This window comes from Ylistrum balloti, unplaced genomic scaffold (genome assembly GCF_031769215.1).
Source record: "Ylistrum balloti isolate Yb309-2 unplaced genomic scaffold, AGI_CSIRO_Ybal_v1 Utg369672, whole genome shotgun sequence".
Lineage (NCBI taxonomy): Eukaryota > Metazoa > Mollusca > Bivalvia > Pectinida > Pectinidae > Ylistrum > Ylistrum balloti.
In genome coordinates, this window is record NW_026781917.1 from 2,077,948 (window position 1) to 2,095,527 (window position 17,580).

At 35.8% G+C, this 17,580-nt stretch overlaps 1 protein-coding gene across 1 annotated transcript in view; it reads right to left on the minus strand.

Moving 5' to 3' along the window:
* The window catches only part of LOC132562522 (transmembrane protein 131-like), a 55,247-nt gene that overhangs the window by 5,987 nt on the left and 31,680 nt on the right, over positions 1–17,580 (minus strand). Inside the window, exons 19-34 of the mRNA XM_060227271.1 lie at positions 16,989–17,141; positions 16,017–16,092; positions 15,751–15,868; positions 15,166–15,301; positions 14,718–14,827; positions 13,889–13,967; positions 13,122–13,410; positions 12,652–12,847; positions 11,181–12,103; positions 10,576–10,718; positions 10,078–10,277; positions 9,486–9,595; positions 5,844–5,930; positions 3,139–3,369; positions 2,509–2,563; positions 2,053–2,162 (exon numbers count right to left, since the gene is read on the minus strand). Coding sequence (XP_060083254.1) covers positions 2,053–2,162; positions 2,509–2,563; positions 3,139–3,369; positions 5,844–5,930; positions 9,486–9,595; positions 10,078–10,277; positions 10,576–10,718; positions 11,181–12,103; positions 12,652–12,847; positions 13,122–13,410; positions 13,889–13,967; positions 14,718–14,827; positions 15,166–15,301; positions 15,751–15,868; positions 16,017–16,092; positions 16,989–17,141 — 3,016 coding nt within the window. The remainder of the gene's footprint in view (positions 1–2,052; positions 2,163–2,508; positions 2,564–3,138; positions 3,370–5,843; positions 5,931–9,485; positions 9,596–10,077; positions 10,278–10,575; positions 10,719–11,180; positions 12,104–12,651; positions 12,848–13,121; positions 13,411–13,888; positions 13,968–14,717; positions 14,828–15,165; positions 15,302–15,750; positions 15,869–16,016; positions 16,093–16,988; positions 17,142–17,580) is intronic.

Genomic DNA, 17,580 nt, shown 5'->3' on the forward strand with positions numbered 1-17,580 from the left:
TCAGGTAACACCAATATCTAGTGGTCTGTACAGTAAGGTAACACCAATATCTAGTGGTCTGTACAGTCAGGTAACACCAATATCTAGTGGTCTGTACAGTCAGGTAACACCAATATCTAGTGGTCTGTACAGTTAGTAACACCAATATCTAGTGGTCTGTACAGTTAGGTAACACCAATATCTAGTGGTCTGTACAGTCAGGTAACACCAATATCTAGTGGTCTGTACAGTCAGGTAACACCAATATCTAGTGGTCTGTACATTAGGTAACACCAATATCTAATGGTTTGTACATTAGGTAACACCAATATCTAGTGGTCTGTACAGTCAGGTAACACCAATATCTAGTGGTCTGTACAGTCAGGTAACACCAATATCTAGTGGTCTGTACAGTTAGGTAAAACCAATATCTAGTGGTCTGTACAGTTAGTAACACCAATATCTAGTGGTCTGTACAGTCAGGTAACACCAATATCTAGTGGTCTGTACAGTCAGGTAACACCAATATCTAGTGGTCTGTACAGTCAGGTAACACCAATATCTAGTGGTCTGTACAGTTAGGTAAAACCAATATCTAGTGGTCTGTACAGTTAGTAACACCAATATCTAGTGGTCTGTACAGTCAGGTAACACCAATATCTAGTGGTCTGTACAGTTAGTAACACCAATATCTAGTGGTCTGTACAGTTAGTAACACCAATATCTAGTGGTCTGTACAGTCAGGTAACACCAATATCTAGTGGTCTGTACAGTCAGGTAACACCAATATCTAGTGGTGCCCTCATATAACAAAGTCTCCCCACGTTAGAAATAGAGTGTAATTTGATATAAAAGTAAGGAGAACTGTTTATGGTCTGTATTTTGTTTGCTGGGTCTATCCTCCTGTAAACAGTCTGGTTCATTTTGAGATATTGAGCATTGAACAACAAGCCTTCTCAATACTGCCTTGCCCAAGGACACAATAGCACAGGATGGTTTTTTGATCTTCCAGAGAAATACAAACCACCCCCAGTAGGGACCATCAAACCACACACCACCCCCAGTAGGGACCATCAAACCACACACCTTCCCTAGTAGGGATTATCAAACTACACACCACCCCCAGTAGGGATCATCAAACCACACACCACCCCTAGTAGGGATCATCAAACCACACACCACCCCCAGTAGGGATCATCAAACTACACACCACCCCCAGTAGGGACCATCAAACCACACACCACCCCCAGTAGGGATCATCAAACCACACACCACCCCCAGTAGGGATCATCAAACTACACACCACCCCCAGTAGGGATCATCAAACTACACACCACCCCCAGTAGGGACCATCAAACCACACACCACCCCCAGTAGGGATCATCAAACCACACACCACCCCCAGTAGGGATCATCAAACTACACACCACCCCCAGTAGGGATCATCAAACTACACACCACCCCCAGTAGGGACCATCAAACCACACACCACCCCCAGTAGGGATCATCAAACCACACACCACTCCCAGTAGGGATCATCAAACTACACACCACCCCCAGTAGGGATCATAGAACCACACACCATCCCCAGTAGGGATCATCAAACCACACACCACCCCTAGTAGGGACCATCAAACCACAGACCACCCCCAGAAGGGATCATCAGACCAAACACCACCCCCAGTAGGGATCATCAAACCACACACCAGCACCAGTAGGGACCATCAAACCACACACTACCCCCAGTAGGGACCATCAAACCACACACCACCCCCAGTAGGGATCATCAAACCACACCCCACCCCCAGTAGGGATCATCAAACCACACACCACCCCCAGTAGGGACCATCAAACCACACACCACCACCAGTAGGGATCATCAAACCACACACCACCACCAGTAGGGACTATTGCATACCTCACATCTTCATCTGACATTACAAAGTCTGACGATCTATCAACTGAGTTAACACTCATAGACCTGTTTAATTCTTTAAACATTATGTTACAGACAACTGACTAGCATTGCTGAAGGGTGTATCTTAGAGAAGGTCAATGACAGGAAGATATTACCTGTATTTCCAAATGGAGTGTCCTGTTGAGCGAATGGGTCAGATCCAGATTCTTGTAAACCAGATGTCAAACGAGTCTCCTGTATTGTCTGTAGACCAAAACTGTTGTTGCTGGAAGACAAGAAAATAGACAAGGTTACTCATTACTTACAGACATCAAGTTCACTGGATATCAAGGATCAAGTAACCGTGGAACAAGTTCACAGATCTCTAGATGCAAGTTCACTTGACATTAAGACTTAGTGAAGGGCTCACTGGACTAAATATGTACAAAAATATAAAACAAAATCGGCAACATAGTGTAAAAACAACAAAATTATATCTTGTGTTTCTTGCTATTTTAATAGTCGATCAAAAAGGAAAAGTATTCAAATACACTAGTTTACTAAGTTATGTCTGCAGAAATCACAAACTCGTGTCCAATTAACGACATCGACACCCCTAATGATCGACCTACCATAAGCCAATTCCCGATAAAACAACATCTTTCACACAATTGTTCACGGCAGATGCTATCTAGATGTAACAAGGATATAAGGATAATTGACATTTTCATTACAGATGTGTTGCTGTTTAGACAGGTAAACGTTGCTGTCAAAACACAAGAGTCTGGTGTTGATGGTGGGCGTGTGTTTTACACAACATTCGAAGCAAAATTTACCTGTGTCACTCGTTACAAATAAGTTAAACGCCATTGATTTTTCCTTACAGTCATCCTGGAAATGTCGCTAATAACAGAACAAATTTGAAATCGCCAATGGCATTAATTTGACAATGCCTGCATGGAAAACATTATGACAGAGTACTAAAATCAGAAATAGATGCATCTATAAAATATCATTAGCATACAACAGTGTGACATTTACCCAGAAATAGAAATTTAAAAAAATATTCAATGTGTATCACCATGCCATAATCAAAAGCCGACTTAAGAGAAAGTTCTAAAACTCTAAATCATCCTTAATCATCATCACATCATTGTGATAAAATATTTAAAAAATAATGCTGAACAAAATTTAAAACTATAATGGTAAACAACTATCTCTGCTACTTAACCATATACAAATTTAAATTCTTATCAAAATACCTGGGAGAAGAGGTTCACCACAGAATGGCACAAATCCAGCAGGGAAGCGTTTTTCATTGGCCTTCGGCTTGGTCTGTCCCTCAGTGCTGTTGTTACTGACAATGCTACTGTAGCTACTTGAGCGACTGCTGCTCGTCAATCCGTCTGGGGAGAAACTGAAGCCATTTGCCGTTGGTGATTTCTGTTTCTGGGCAAAATTCTCTGTTTGAATGGACAGCTCACTGAGGTCTTCTGCGAAGGGAGATAACTCATTCATCAACTTTGATTGTAATTAAAGCACAAATATAAAGGTGGTAATACCAGATACATGTTTTTTTTTAAGTTTAAGAAAACAATTTATGAAAATATATAAATATATATGCTTCATTCAGTTATTTCTGTTTGTTTTATTGATACTTTGTTACTAAAAAGACATTTCATAAGTAATATCTCCACAGAACGCAAAGTATTAAAACTTATATTATCAACTATTTCTGGTGATAAATTTGTGAACGAAAATATATATTATCACTAAACAAAGTATTTAAATATATCCAGACTTTCTAAGAACCAATAGGACCCCAGTTTGTCGCTCTCCAGCCACACACTGCTAATCTACAAATCCAAAATGTTGCTACATCTTTATACAGCTTCACCCAATCTAGCACTACTAGGCAAGGTAAGGGATGGTGCAAAGTTCAAATCGGCAAAAACATGCACATCAAAGTAAAGTATAGTACACAGTACACACTCATACATATATAATTAAGAATTATTCTTTCAATAGCAAGTCATGTGATAGGTCACATGATAAATCATGACAAATGACAGTAGATTACATTATAACGATGTCCCGGCTTTGAATTTTTGCACTTGCCATAAACTTTCTCTTCCACCATATATCTTCACTAATATTCTTGAACCATTTCCAGTTCCAGCAAGGAGACATTTTTTCTTTGTAATTTTATTATGTTTCAAAAATTTTCAATATTTACAAAGGACAGACCATCTCAATGTTTAGTCCCCTTTTACATTTATTTTTCTTACAAAATCTTCAGCACACAACTTGAATTTATTACAACAGAGTGGTTTGTAGACTGCAGAGTACATATATTCCATATATCATTATTGAAACTAATAAATCTTTAGTTTTAGCCAGTTGCCTACTTTCATTCCTTGAACTTAACTTTCAGTAGCTGTCAATCACATATCTCAAGTCTACTGAATCTAATAGCACTACTCAAAGTATTTGTGGTCAATTTACTAGACAGCAACGTATTTACCACAACATTATCAGAACAGTCTTTTGCAATATTCATCATTTAGAAGCTTATCATCACATTTAATGCAACTTTTAGTATGGCTGACTCAATCACTTTGAAGATCATGATTTCACCTAAAGCTTTCATGGATTTCAATTGAAGACTTCAAAATGAAGACATAAAGGAAGTCCAGAGGTAATTTTTAGTAATGATGACTACTCCAACCAAGATATTTTTCAACTGACTTATGTCATATATTCACAAACATTTTACAATATTTTGAAATCTTACATTTATCTAGAGTCTTCTATCACAAAATGAAAGTCCTGTGTGAAATTATTGGTAGTCCCATCAACCAAATTCATTAAATATGGTCATTCTATGATTTTTTTTGTAATTTTGTATTCTTTTCTTATAAAAAAACCAACACTAAATTGGTTGTTATATTTGTTGTTTTCTATTCTTTGCTTTTTACCAGATGGAAAGAAACCATGGAAAGTAGAACTGAAGTATCAGAGAAATTAACAGTTTCTTTCATGACATCATGTTTATTTCAGGATTACAGTAGACAATATTTACTGCATATGAAATGGTCATTGTGGCTATTTTTGTAATATCTCCTACTTTTTCAGTAACCCTCAACAAATCTGAATGTTTTCCGATTAAATAGTTCCACCTGCTGTATATATGAAGCAGGAATGACCACACATACCAGACGTTGGTAAGAATTCAAATCTAGGGAAGCTGCTGAAATGGTAACCTGCAAAACAACAAATCTACAATCTGGACTACTGACTAAAAACTGATGTTAAAGGTTTTCTGGAATAAATGCCTGAAAAACAAGTCAACCCTCGATGGAAAGAAAAGAGAAATAAAAAAGACTCCTTGTTAGTTTCCTTCACCTTGTGCATACCCAGGTATCAACCTGCAGTATAAAACTATCAACTACTGTAGCTGGCCTTGATCAATTACCCAGCATTCCTGCCCTGTATCCGATACAAGACACCAAGCCTTGATATATTTCCCTACATAAAGATCACACTGTTTTCTTACTTTCAATACAAAATATATATTCTCCTGTAAAACTATGAAAATAAATGCCTTTTTTCATTTTTTTTGGGGGGGCACTGTTGTTAAAGACTTTCAGTTTACATGACTCCACCTAATTCTAGGTTTCATCTCAAAGACAAAATCAGTCTTCTATTGAACTGCTGCTTATCATTACAATAAAGCTCAAATAATGAACCTTATCATTGCTTCCCATTATCTTATAAACAGTGATTTAGAAATTTTCAACAGAAGTGCGACTTCAGCAGGAATAGCATAATAAAGCTTGGAAGCATTAGCAATGCTGTGTGTGTGAAACAGTGAAGCTGCATTGATGTACAGCTATACTGTTTGTAGTATGAAATGCTGTCTGGCCAAGCTAGGCACCAATAAAGCATGTCAGAAAAGAAAACTGACCAGGTACTGGACTGGGGGTATCCCAGTTAGGTGGGGTGTCACTATCCTCGCTCGAGTCCAGTCCCGGCCAGGACGAGGGGAGCGGTCCTAGACAAACACAACAACATCCACACTCAGGCTAGCTGACATGCATACTACACTACTACTATGATCATGTCAGACCTTGATGTGAAGCCCTCAGTGTATTCTGATGTTTACATATTTATATGTCAACATCACTTGTCGACAGGAAATACTTGTCAAACAGTTCTAGATTTAAGTGACTGGTTGGTCACTAAACAGTCTCTGTCTGTTGTGTCAGTGAGTGTTCTGGCTAAACACTATTGTATTGTTAGACTGTCTGTCTTGGTCTCGATCTGTCGTATGACCAGTTAATGTCCGGTCAGGTTACTACTGTATGGTCAGACTGTTTCTGTTGGTCAGTTGTATGGCCAGTGATTGTCCTTACCGACCACTATTGTATGGTCAGTAACTGACCTGACCAGTCACTTTTGTATGGTTAGAATGTTACTGTTGGTCAGTTGTATGGTCAGTGACTGTCCTTACCGATCACTATTTTATGGTTAGACAGTTTCTGTTGGTCAGTTGTATGGTCAGTGACTGTCCTGATCAGTCACTATTATATGGTTAGACTGTTTCTGTTGGTCAGTTGTATGGTCAGTAACTGTCCTGACTGACCACTATTGTATGGTTAGAATGTTACTGTTGGTCAGTTGTATGGTCAGTGATGACCACTATTTTATGCTTAGACTGTTTCTGTTGGTCAGTTGTATGGTCAGTAACTGTCCTGACTGACCACTATTGTATGGTTAGAATGTTACTGTTGGTCAGTTGTATGGTCAGTGACTGTCCAGTCAGGTTACTATTGTATGGTCAGCCTGTTTCTGTTGGTCAGTTGTATGGCCAGTGACTGTCCTTACCGACCACTATTGTATGGTCAGTAACTGTCCTGACCAGTCACTTTTGTATGGTTAGACTGTTTCTGTTGGTCAGTTGTATGGTCAGTGACTGTCCTTACCGATCACTATTATATGGTTAGACTGTTTCTGTTGGTCAGTTGTATGGTCAGTAACTGTCCTGACTGACCACTATTGTATGGTTAGAATGTTATTGTTGGTCAGTTGTATGGTCAGTAACTGTCCTGACTGACCACTATTGTATGGTTAGAATGTTATTGTTGGTCAGTTGTATGGTCAGTGACTGTCCTGATCAGTCACTATTATATGGTCAGCCTGTTTCTGTTGGTCAGTTGTATGGCCAGTGATTGTCCTTACCGACCACTATTGTATGGTCAGTAACTGTCCTGACCAGTCACTTTTGTATGGTTAGAATGTTACTGTTGGTCAGTTGTATGGTCAGTGACTGTCCTTACCGACCACTATTTTATGCTTAGACTGTTTCTGTTGGTCAGTTGTATGTCAGTAACTGTCCTGACTGACCACTATTGTATGGTTAGACTGTTTCTGTTGGTCAGTTGTATGGTCAGTAACTGTCCTGACTGACCACTATTTTATGGTTAGACTGTTTCTGTTGGTCAGTTGTATGGTCAGTGACTGTCCTTACCGACCACTTTTGTATGGTTAGACTGTTTCTGTTGGTCAGTTGTATGGTCAGTGACTGTCCTTACCGACCGCTATTTTATGGTTAGACAGTTTCTGTTGGTCAGTTGTATGGTCAGTGACTGTCCTGATCAGTCACTATTGTATGGTTAGAATGTTACTATTGGTCAGTTGTATGGTCAGTGACTGTCCTTACCGACCACTTTTGTATGGTTAGACTGTTTCTGTTGGTCAGTTGTATGGTCAGTGACTGTCCCGTCAGATATTTAGTATTTAAGCCATGCAGACTTAACATAGTATACAAACAAGACTTGTCTATATGTATTGTTGTTACAGTACTGGCTATGTTCAGTATATGCTGAATACTTTATTATCAATAACAGGAGAGAGGTTTTTCCTCCTGATAAATTTGAGGCAAATTTTACATTAATGAAACTGAAAAAAAAACATATTTTGATATGAAGTAAATTTTCAAAAAAGTTGACATTTCTTACCTTGTACCAGTAAAACATGATTATTTTCAAACAATTTGTCCCAATCTCGATATTCTTAAGTCAAATAATGTAATTTACTTTAATTTTGAGATTCACCTTAAAAAACAAACTTAAGATATCTGTGAGATATTTGAATTCATACTTAAATCTTAACAAACCAATAAGAATATAACCTTAGGACAAGAACACTGAGTGACATTTACAAAAAGCAGATCTCAATATAAATATTTTCAGAAATGGTCTACTGGAAAAATTCAAAACACTTTTTATTTAAAAATCAAATTTTCGAGCATCTTAGAACCTAAAACTGACAACTGAAAAACCTACAGCCACCCACTATTTATTGCAAGTTGGATAAAAGTCTGTTGACAAGACGTTGCTTTAAAATCAATGCTATGTGTATACTACATGAAAGCCTCTGAGAAGATTTGTCATGATATATGTGTATCTCTCCCTGTTGCCAGAAGTTGATGTCCCTCTACCATCTGTTTTGGTCTGTTGTGGGTACAACACTTGCCTTTAAAAGTCTTTTGTATTCCATCTTCAACTCATTACCAAGACTTTTTTTCATGAAGAATCAAAGTCATATCAAATTATACCTGTCATTATTCTTATTATACCATGTAAATCTGACAAGATTTTAAGGAGATTTTACATATCATTAAAGCTGGTTTGGTCGTTTGTTTTTTTCAAATAAGTTTACCTGAAGATGGAAATTCTCCACAATTCACAGAAACATGTTTATGGTTGAATTTGAAAAACCTGTCAATGCTAAATATTACTGTGGTTTTACACAGGACAAATAATAAGGTAGTCAGTTTGCAAAGTGATTTTGCATATATAAAAGAATTTTCATACCACTTCAGACTTATCAATTACAAGACATGATAAAAAGAATTAACCTTATATCTTATATGAAAAACAAAAAAAAATTCTTTTAAAATTACAAAGGACACTCATTATAGCTTTATATATCAGAGGCTAAATTTTAACCAGCATTCTCTCACATTTTTTGTTATGTGCATCTGATACAACTCAAAATTCAAACAAATATGGATTTTAGCAACAGACAAACACAACATTTATAATACTGAGCCAATACTGTTAAAAAGCACTAGGCTGTTAATCCAATACAGCACTGATAAAGTGGTGGCAATAACGTGGTGACATTCTATACAGGTACATATCAAAAATATCTTAATTCATCTCACAATCTCATGCATCTATCTAACCAAGGCATAAATCAAACTGAATACAGATTTCTTTTTCTTTACAACAATCATTACAAGAAATACATGAACTGTAATAGGAGTAAAGATAAAAGTACAGTTGAAAATGTTCTCATTTCATTTTGCACTACAATGCGACGTGCAGTGGAAACCAAGGCCAGATTCTGAATTATGATAAATGGTGACAAATATCAAACAATTCTGATTATTTTGATCATCATGTAGTCTTGAAATTAATCATGAAAGATCATACCCAGAAAATCCACCAATACGACACAGATATGAAGTCACGAAACGTTAAGTTTAGAGAAAAGAAAAACGACTATTAGTTGTATGCACTATATGTGAATGTTGCTTTACCTTTAGTTTGAGTCTTTGATTTTCCAGATTTTCTGTTGTTATCAGTGGTATTGCTGCCATTTTTATTTTTTTCTGTCTTATTTTCCAAGTTGTATGGTAGATCATAGGTACTGTTCAAGCAAAAGACTTAGGATTAAATGCAAAATTTAATACATGAATGTTTATGTAACTCCACACTTCAGTAATCATATTAGTTAATGAAATGGAGACAAAAATATATCTAATCTAATAAGAACATTTACCAGCCTTACTAATAACTCATTAAAATGTCTGTAAGAATTTTTTTTATAAACAGAAGAATGTCTGATTTTCAAAATGAGTTTATTTTTTCTCTTAATTTCTGTCATACAAGAAAATGTGCTAGATAGGATTCCTTTTTATAATTTCAATTGTCAACAAATTATTTCCAAAAAACAATAACAGTGACCTTGACATTGGAACCCTGAAATAATAACTTATCAAGGAATTGTCATCATTGACCTAATTCTTTGCAGAAGTATTCAGGAAGGGACAAAAAATGGGAAACAATGTATCTTTCGACTAATAAAACTGTGGATGCAGAGAATCTATCAAATGTTTAAGTTGTACTTACTCAGGCATGAGGATGTTGCCACCGTAGGCGTCCTTGGAGCTGACCTTGATCCTCTTATGGGCCTTAGATTTGGAGGTCAATTCAAATTCATCATCATCATAGGTATCGTCGTAATGACCAAGCATTTTGACTGTTCGGGGTTTAGACTTGCGTGGCTTGGATGGTGGGGGCTCAGGAGTGGAATCTCTTGCACTTGAGCTCTGTAAAAGAAAAACAGGCTCATGAGCCTTCTACTGAAAATGTATATTGCATTATCTCTGTGATGACTGGGATTTGATTTCCCAATCAGACATAAAAATATCAATTACCTGCCCAACTACATGAACACTCTATAGCTATTCTACTTTTTCACATGATACAACCCCGTTTAAGCTTCAATCCATGCCAACAAGAATAATGAAGTTTTAAATGTTATGTTACTTCATTAAAGTTATCACATGTCATGTTGATACCAAGGTAAGAAGAAACCAACCGTTTCATTAATGTCCAGGAACTAACCTTCTCATCACCATCTCCCACGGAGGATTCTGTAGTAGTGGAGGACGTTTCGTCCTTGTCGTCGGAGATGTTCCTCACATATCTATTGACGGGGATTGCATCTCGTTCTGAGCGTTTCATTCTTTTCTTGCCTTTGTTCTTACCTGTTGAGATCAACAATTTCGAAGGAAATGCTTATTAATAAACTCACAAAGTTAGAAAATGTCATTCACTGGGCACACATATCAGTCTAAATAGATACGTAAGTAAGTTAACACAGCAGCAACCATCTGAAAAAATGTCAAAACTCTGAACCAAAGAAATCTTGTATGACTACATGATGTTTAGCAGTGTTAAAACAATAATTTAAATACATTGACATATTCTTAGTTATCTAAAAGATTTCTGTTACATAGGAATCTTTCCTGCTTTCTTTTTCTCAGAAGACACATTAACTTATCTAGATGTCACTAGCTTTGAATAGCGATTGCAATATTACCTACCGAGAAGACTTTCATTAGGTTACCTTTAGTTCTAATTCATATCTAATTTCAAATCAACCAATACATTCCCAATATATAACATATATTACATAATGACACAAATGACAAATGTCCCATACTTACCGTCCATGGTCGCCTGAGTATTGCTGACCAATTCATCTGGTAAGGTGATATCGTCTAGTGTATCGGTCATTGAGCTTGACCGTGTCTTTCCATATCGTTCTTGTTTGTCCATCTTATCCATTAGGGACAGACGGACAGACTCGTTTGGTAGTTTCTTGTTGTCCAGGGTTGATGTCTCCTTGTTTCCCCCGCGTGTGGGAAGACAATGATTCTCTGTGTTAAGGTGGAGTTCGTGTTGACGTTTAGCTGCCTTGGATTTTTTTGTCTTCTGTGTGGGTATGGATTTCTCAGATATAAATGATTCCTGCTTCAGAGAAGGTTTTTCTTTCTCCTGCCCAGGTTTACAGTTATTACCTATCGGTTGTGTAGATTCAGAAGATTCCTGCACCTCCACTTTTGGTCGAGCAGGAGCACGAGAGGGTTTCGGAGAGAAAAAGTTCTTAGCAATACTGAGAAGAGTAGAATAGAAGGGCTGAGTTTTTGAATTGTGCTCTACATGCCCATTGGATAATTCCATTAGGGGCTTTGTATTAGGTGGGTTACGTCCCTCTGTCAGCTGGGAAAGCTTTACTGGAGCACAGTTATTTATACCGGCCACTTGCTTGAGATCAAATACTTTACCCTTATCAAAGGTCTGTGTGGAACTGCTGATTTTTATCTTCCTACGGATAATATCAGACACAAATATTCTATCTGCTTCAAAGTAAGCTGCTACTAAAATACAGCAGAGCAGGAAGCCCATGGCACATACTATAGAGTAATAGAGCACAGGTTCCCAATTAGGCCGAGGTAGGGCGGCGGAGCACTTGGATAAAGTATGTGGTGGTACAGTAGCTTGGAGGGTATAGTTAGCTGGTGCCCCCAGACTTGTGTATACTGTCAGCGTCCGACGTATCCTAGACATGGTAAAGTCAGGGGTGAACCTACAAACACAAACACTCGGTGTTACTATAAAATACTAGTTGTCATACATTCTGAGTAAAGAGCTGATTCAGTGTGCGGAGTTTTATTTTTCCCTTCCTAATCTGAAATTCCAACTGTATAATGAGTCACGTCACAGAATCTGTAAAATAACACCTTGTCAATATTCAAGTCATCAGCTTTGTTAGTGATATCAAAATATACATTTACAAAGTCTATCTGATTTTCTCCACTAACAGTAACCTGTAAAACAGCACATCAATGTAACAAATATGCTTGGTTTTTTTTTTGTCCATTAAAAACATCTTAAATGGTTGAATGCCAACTAATTCTATTCTTTTAGAAGTTGATATTGATCAAAACTAACTAAAAAATGTGAATATATTTTTTTAAGATATCCTGTTTATCTTATGTCACGAAATTTTTCATCCGTTAAAATTTCACATATATATTTGCTGTAGTATAAACAGGTGAAATCACAAATAAATTTCTAATTTTGAAATTAATACCTTTATTAATTTATATCTATATTGTATTATATTATACTTACGCTATATCAATTTTGCGACTGGTATTGGGAAGCATTTGGAAGCCATCACAATCAAGTACCCTAAAGCCATAACCCTCACAAGGCGCTCCATTGATACAATAACCATGCACATAAAATGGTAGTTCTCCTGTATTTTTCAGAGTGAAGGATCTTCTAACAGTAAAATTGGGTGTCATGCTTTTTGTGTGCTTCTTTTCTGTAAATGTGAAAGAGAAAGGAACTTAAACAATGAAACAGTATCACAAATTTGATATCAAAATCATATCAAATTCCCTCTATTTTCTTTCTCATCAATATATTTGCATAAGCAATTTTCAATTTAGTAAAGAATATGAAAGGAAAACGTGAATAACCTGAATAGTTACTTAAATTTTACAAATGTTGTAATTTTTGCCAACATTAACAATTCCATATTTAAAATTTGCTTATTCTACTAAAAATGTTTAATGTATTTAAGGTCTCCTACTTACTATCACAGTTTTTTAGATGTTTCTCTGTCATGTCAAACTGGAGTGGTATACCAGACCCTGGTTTTTTGTTGCTGAGTTTCATCTCGCCTCGACCGCCCTGTCCCTGAATAACTAAAGCGTCTAAAATTGTCACATTGTTCCTGATGAGTATTAGAGATGTTCGTGAAATATCATCCTTTGGGTGGAATCCAACTCGAACTTTGATTTTTCCATCTGGGCCTAAAATAGTTGTGATGCTCTCTGGGTGAGGTTTAACCCCAAATTTATCCTCTACACTTTTTGGATTTGTCTGAAAAATAAGTAAAGATATTTTTGTCTCTACATCGTGTTCCAAAAGTTAAAGACATATATCTATATTTAAAACACAATCAAAATATTGCGATCATTTTGGTACTGATTATAACAGTTATACAATTAAGAAAGAATGTTAAAATTGATCAATCAAAGCATGAAAAACTTACAAAAAGGTAAATGTCATTCAATTTAAGTTGTCAATGCTTAACTTTTAGCATTTGATTTTGTAATATCCGGAATGAAAACATATGGTTTCAATAAAGTGTGGCTTAAATTGAATAAATCCAAGAACATTACATATTCAAAACTGTTCACACACTTTGAGGGAAATTATAGCATAAGACTTTCGCTAGATGCCACTAATAATCTATTCACATATTTCCACCAATCAGAAAGCTAGAATTGGTACTAACAATTAGTTCCAAAGGCTGTGACATTAGACTGAAACCATAATTGCGTTACGCAGCACTTACATTGTATCTCTCTAAATCAGGAAGAGTAAAAATATCTACATCTTCTGTCTCGATATAGTCTGTAATTTCTGATGATATTCTGCAAAAGAAAAATAAGTTCACTTAATGACATTCTCACAAGGTATATCATGTTATTTTCTTATCTCAAGGTTATACAGATTAAACATTCACTATTTCACTATTTCTACTGGACCTATCTATTTCTGGGATACACCCTATCCTATGTATTGCCCTACTGAAACAAGATTAAATGTTCTATAATATTAACTTCCAAACCAGAACAAAACATGAATTTTAACAGTAAAATAAGAATATATCTCTAAACTGAGAAAAATGTCTATCCTTGCTCCTTTACAAACCAGAAATTTGATAGGTGTAGAACATGATGTAATGATAAAATGCGGTAAACATGAACCAAATCTGTAAAACTCAAGTTTTGCTTATGGGTCCCACTCATAAAATTCAATATTATTGATAATTTTCTTTGAAGTAATAGGCAGGAAATCACACCATGAATAGGAGTGACTTTTTGGAGTCCTGGGGTCAAATAGACGTTTTACAGTATTAGTTCCCCTAAGACAACACTGATTCAGAATGCGACACAATGAATATGTATAGGTAATAATATTAGCTCCCCTTTCAAAGTGCCTAGGACATAAAAATTCTTTGTAAATATCACCATCACTTGTTGAATTCTGTAAAAGGGGAAATTTCTGCCCAGCAGACTCTCCTTAAACCATATGGAGGACTGGTAACTTTCAGAATTTTGAAGCCATGGAATGATATAAGTCTTTTTCACCATATTCCATACATTTTTCATATAAATTACCTCCAATTCAGCATATCCAGCAAAGTTTGAGCATTTGGATAAAAAGCCAGTGGAACCATCTGTATCAGTACTGGAGATGTACCAGGATTCTCTACGATGAAGTCTGCCGTCTGTCAAAATCATCCGAAAATTGAAATATGAAGGAAATTGGTCTGGAGTGATTAAACAGATTTGTAACATTTGTCAAAGAATATGATTAAGTGTTGACAAATAATATACTTATCATGTACAATTACAATTTTGAAGTAAGAAAATTCAAGTTTATCATGCTGAATCTGAAATCCTTTTAATCTGACACACCTTTTTTCAAATGGACTGAAAAACAGAAGACAGCGGCAAAACAGCTTGATGTGAAAAGATTTTTTAAAGACTAAACTGGTTTATTGTTCAGAGTAAAACAAATGTTTATTAAAGTTGTCAATTTTCTGGATCTAATTCTGTCACTTACAGAAGAATTTCCGATCTGTGTAAGAGGAAATCGGATCTTGCACATTTTGACAAGCGAAGGCCATTCCATGTGGGCTTGAGCCGAGTATAAAAAGCCTCTCACTTCACTTGTATCCAACTCTATAGTAACATTGGCCCTGAAAAGCAAAAACAATAAAAGAATATGTACAATTGTTCCACAGACTTTGACAATATTATATTTGTGCACCAACCAATAGACAGACTTAAGATAATTCTTCCAGGCCAATATTTATTTTAAACAGATGGTTAAATTTTCCCTCAGCTCTGTAATAATATCTACTAGCCTCAGACATTTTGCTAGTGAAATTCCTGCACCAATGACACAGATATGTAAAAATGCTTTCTTTTTATTCTCGTACCACATTCTACTTATGTTTGATACAGCATTATCTCAGCATCTCACCAGAACCAAAGATTCAGTTATCAAATCTGATCAACATTAAGTCAGTTCATGCATTTGTTTATTCAAGAATATCAAACTTGCACATCTGGACAGTAAATGTTATTTCTATTATATCTTTACCCCTTCATTTTTATTTCTGTCTTCTTTTTATAATGTACTTACGTATGAAGGCCAGCCTGTTGGATTTTATGCCATTTTTGTTGCAATCTTGTGAAAAAATATTGATCTGTATCGGCAACTTCTTTTTCTAAAGTAAGCCCAAGCAACCACTGATGTCCAGCTGTGGGTTAAAATAAGCCTTTCATGACACATTTAGTTTAAATCAACTGTCACTTGTTCTACTTAAATATTATTTTGTAAATGTTTTCCATGGTTGTGTGAATATTTTATGTAAGTGCGAATGATTCGTGATTATCGGCAATACTTACGAGGTGTGTTCAGCGGTAATCCTACATAGCAGTCTTCGCCACATTCCTTTTTTGCATCAAAATAAACTCTGCCAACCTGCAATAAGAAAACAGATGTTTCAGAGATTGGTTTGAATTTAAATTATGGCAAGATTCCTTACAAAGACAAATCTGGACCAAATTTACTCTGTTAATTTCTTGAACCAAACAAGACAAAGTATAATTTATCACTCTGTATTTTTACTGGAATCAGTACTTAGTATTTCCTGAATAAAATGAATAAAATCAGTATTTATACCAATCACATGATTTCCTTGTTATTCAGTGAATTTCATATTTTTGCTTATTTCTTAGCTTATTAAGACTTTAGATAATCATGACGTGTGACTTAGGATAATCATGACGTGTGACTTTAGATAATCATGACGTGTCACTTTAGTGTGACTTTTGATAATCATGATGTGTGACTTTAGATAATCATGACGTGTGACTTTAGTGTGACTTTTGATAATCATGATGTGTGACTTTAGATAATCATGACGTGTGACTTTAGTGTGACTTTAGATAATCATGATGTGTGACTTTAGATAATCATGACGTGTGACTTTAGTGTGACTTTAGATAATCATGACGTGTTACTTAAGATAATCATGACGTGTGACTTTAGATAATCATGATGTTTGACTTTAGATAATCATGACGTGTGACTTTAGTGTGACTTTAGATAATCATGATGTGTGACTTTAGATAATCATGACGTGTGACTTTAGTGTGACTTAAGATAATCATGACGTGTGACTTTAGATAATCATGACGTGTGACTTTAGATAATCATACGATGTGTGACTTTAGATAATCATGACATGTGACTTTAGATAATCATATGATGTGTGACTTTAGATAATCATGACTTGTGACTTTAGATAATCATATGATGTCATAAGAAATTCAAACTAAATGAGAACAAATTTCACTAACAAGAAAAAAACTTACTACAGTATTGTGTAAAGGTTCCAACACGATCCTGTCTGTGTTGGTTGATTTGTAATAGAACCTAGGATCTGACGGCTGGAACGACACGCCGGTCACTGTCATGTATTCACGGAATGTACTGTATATCTGTATTACTCTGTATGGAATATTCCCCTGGAAAGTCCAATAACAAAACAATCAATTTCTGCAAACCTTGCATCTGATTTATATTTGATTTAGGTTTGAAAAATGTTGTGTAATTATATACTGTAAATCAGATGTTTTTTGCAGACATCAACTTTCATATTTTTCATACTTTTTCGGTAGATTTCATGGATTAATATAATTCAATAAATCTGCTTATACTAGCTTACAAAGCTCGTGAGTATATGGTGATTTCACAGTATGCTCCCAATGAGTTAAGAGTCATAAAAATCACTAACACATATGGAAATGACTGTTATGAAATGACATTATAAAATATTTGAGTAATTGACTTTTCAAACAGATGACTATTAATTTGTTATGGCAAAGTCAAAACTGTATTCACCTAGCCACCTTATTAGTAGACCATAAAATGGTTTTTTACTGCAGGTAGTCTCTCTGATACAGG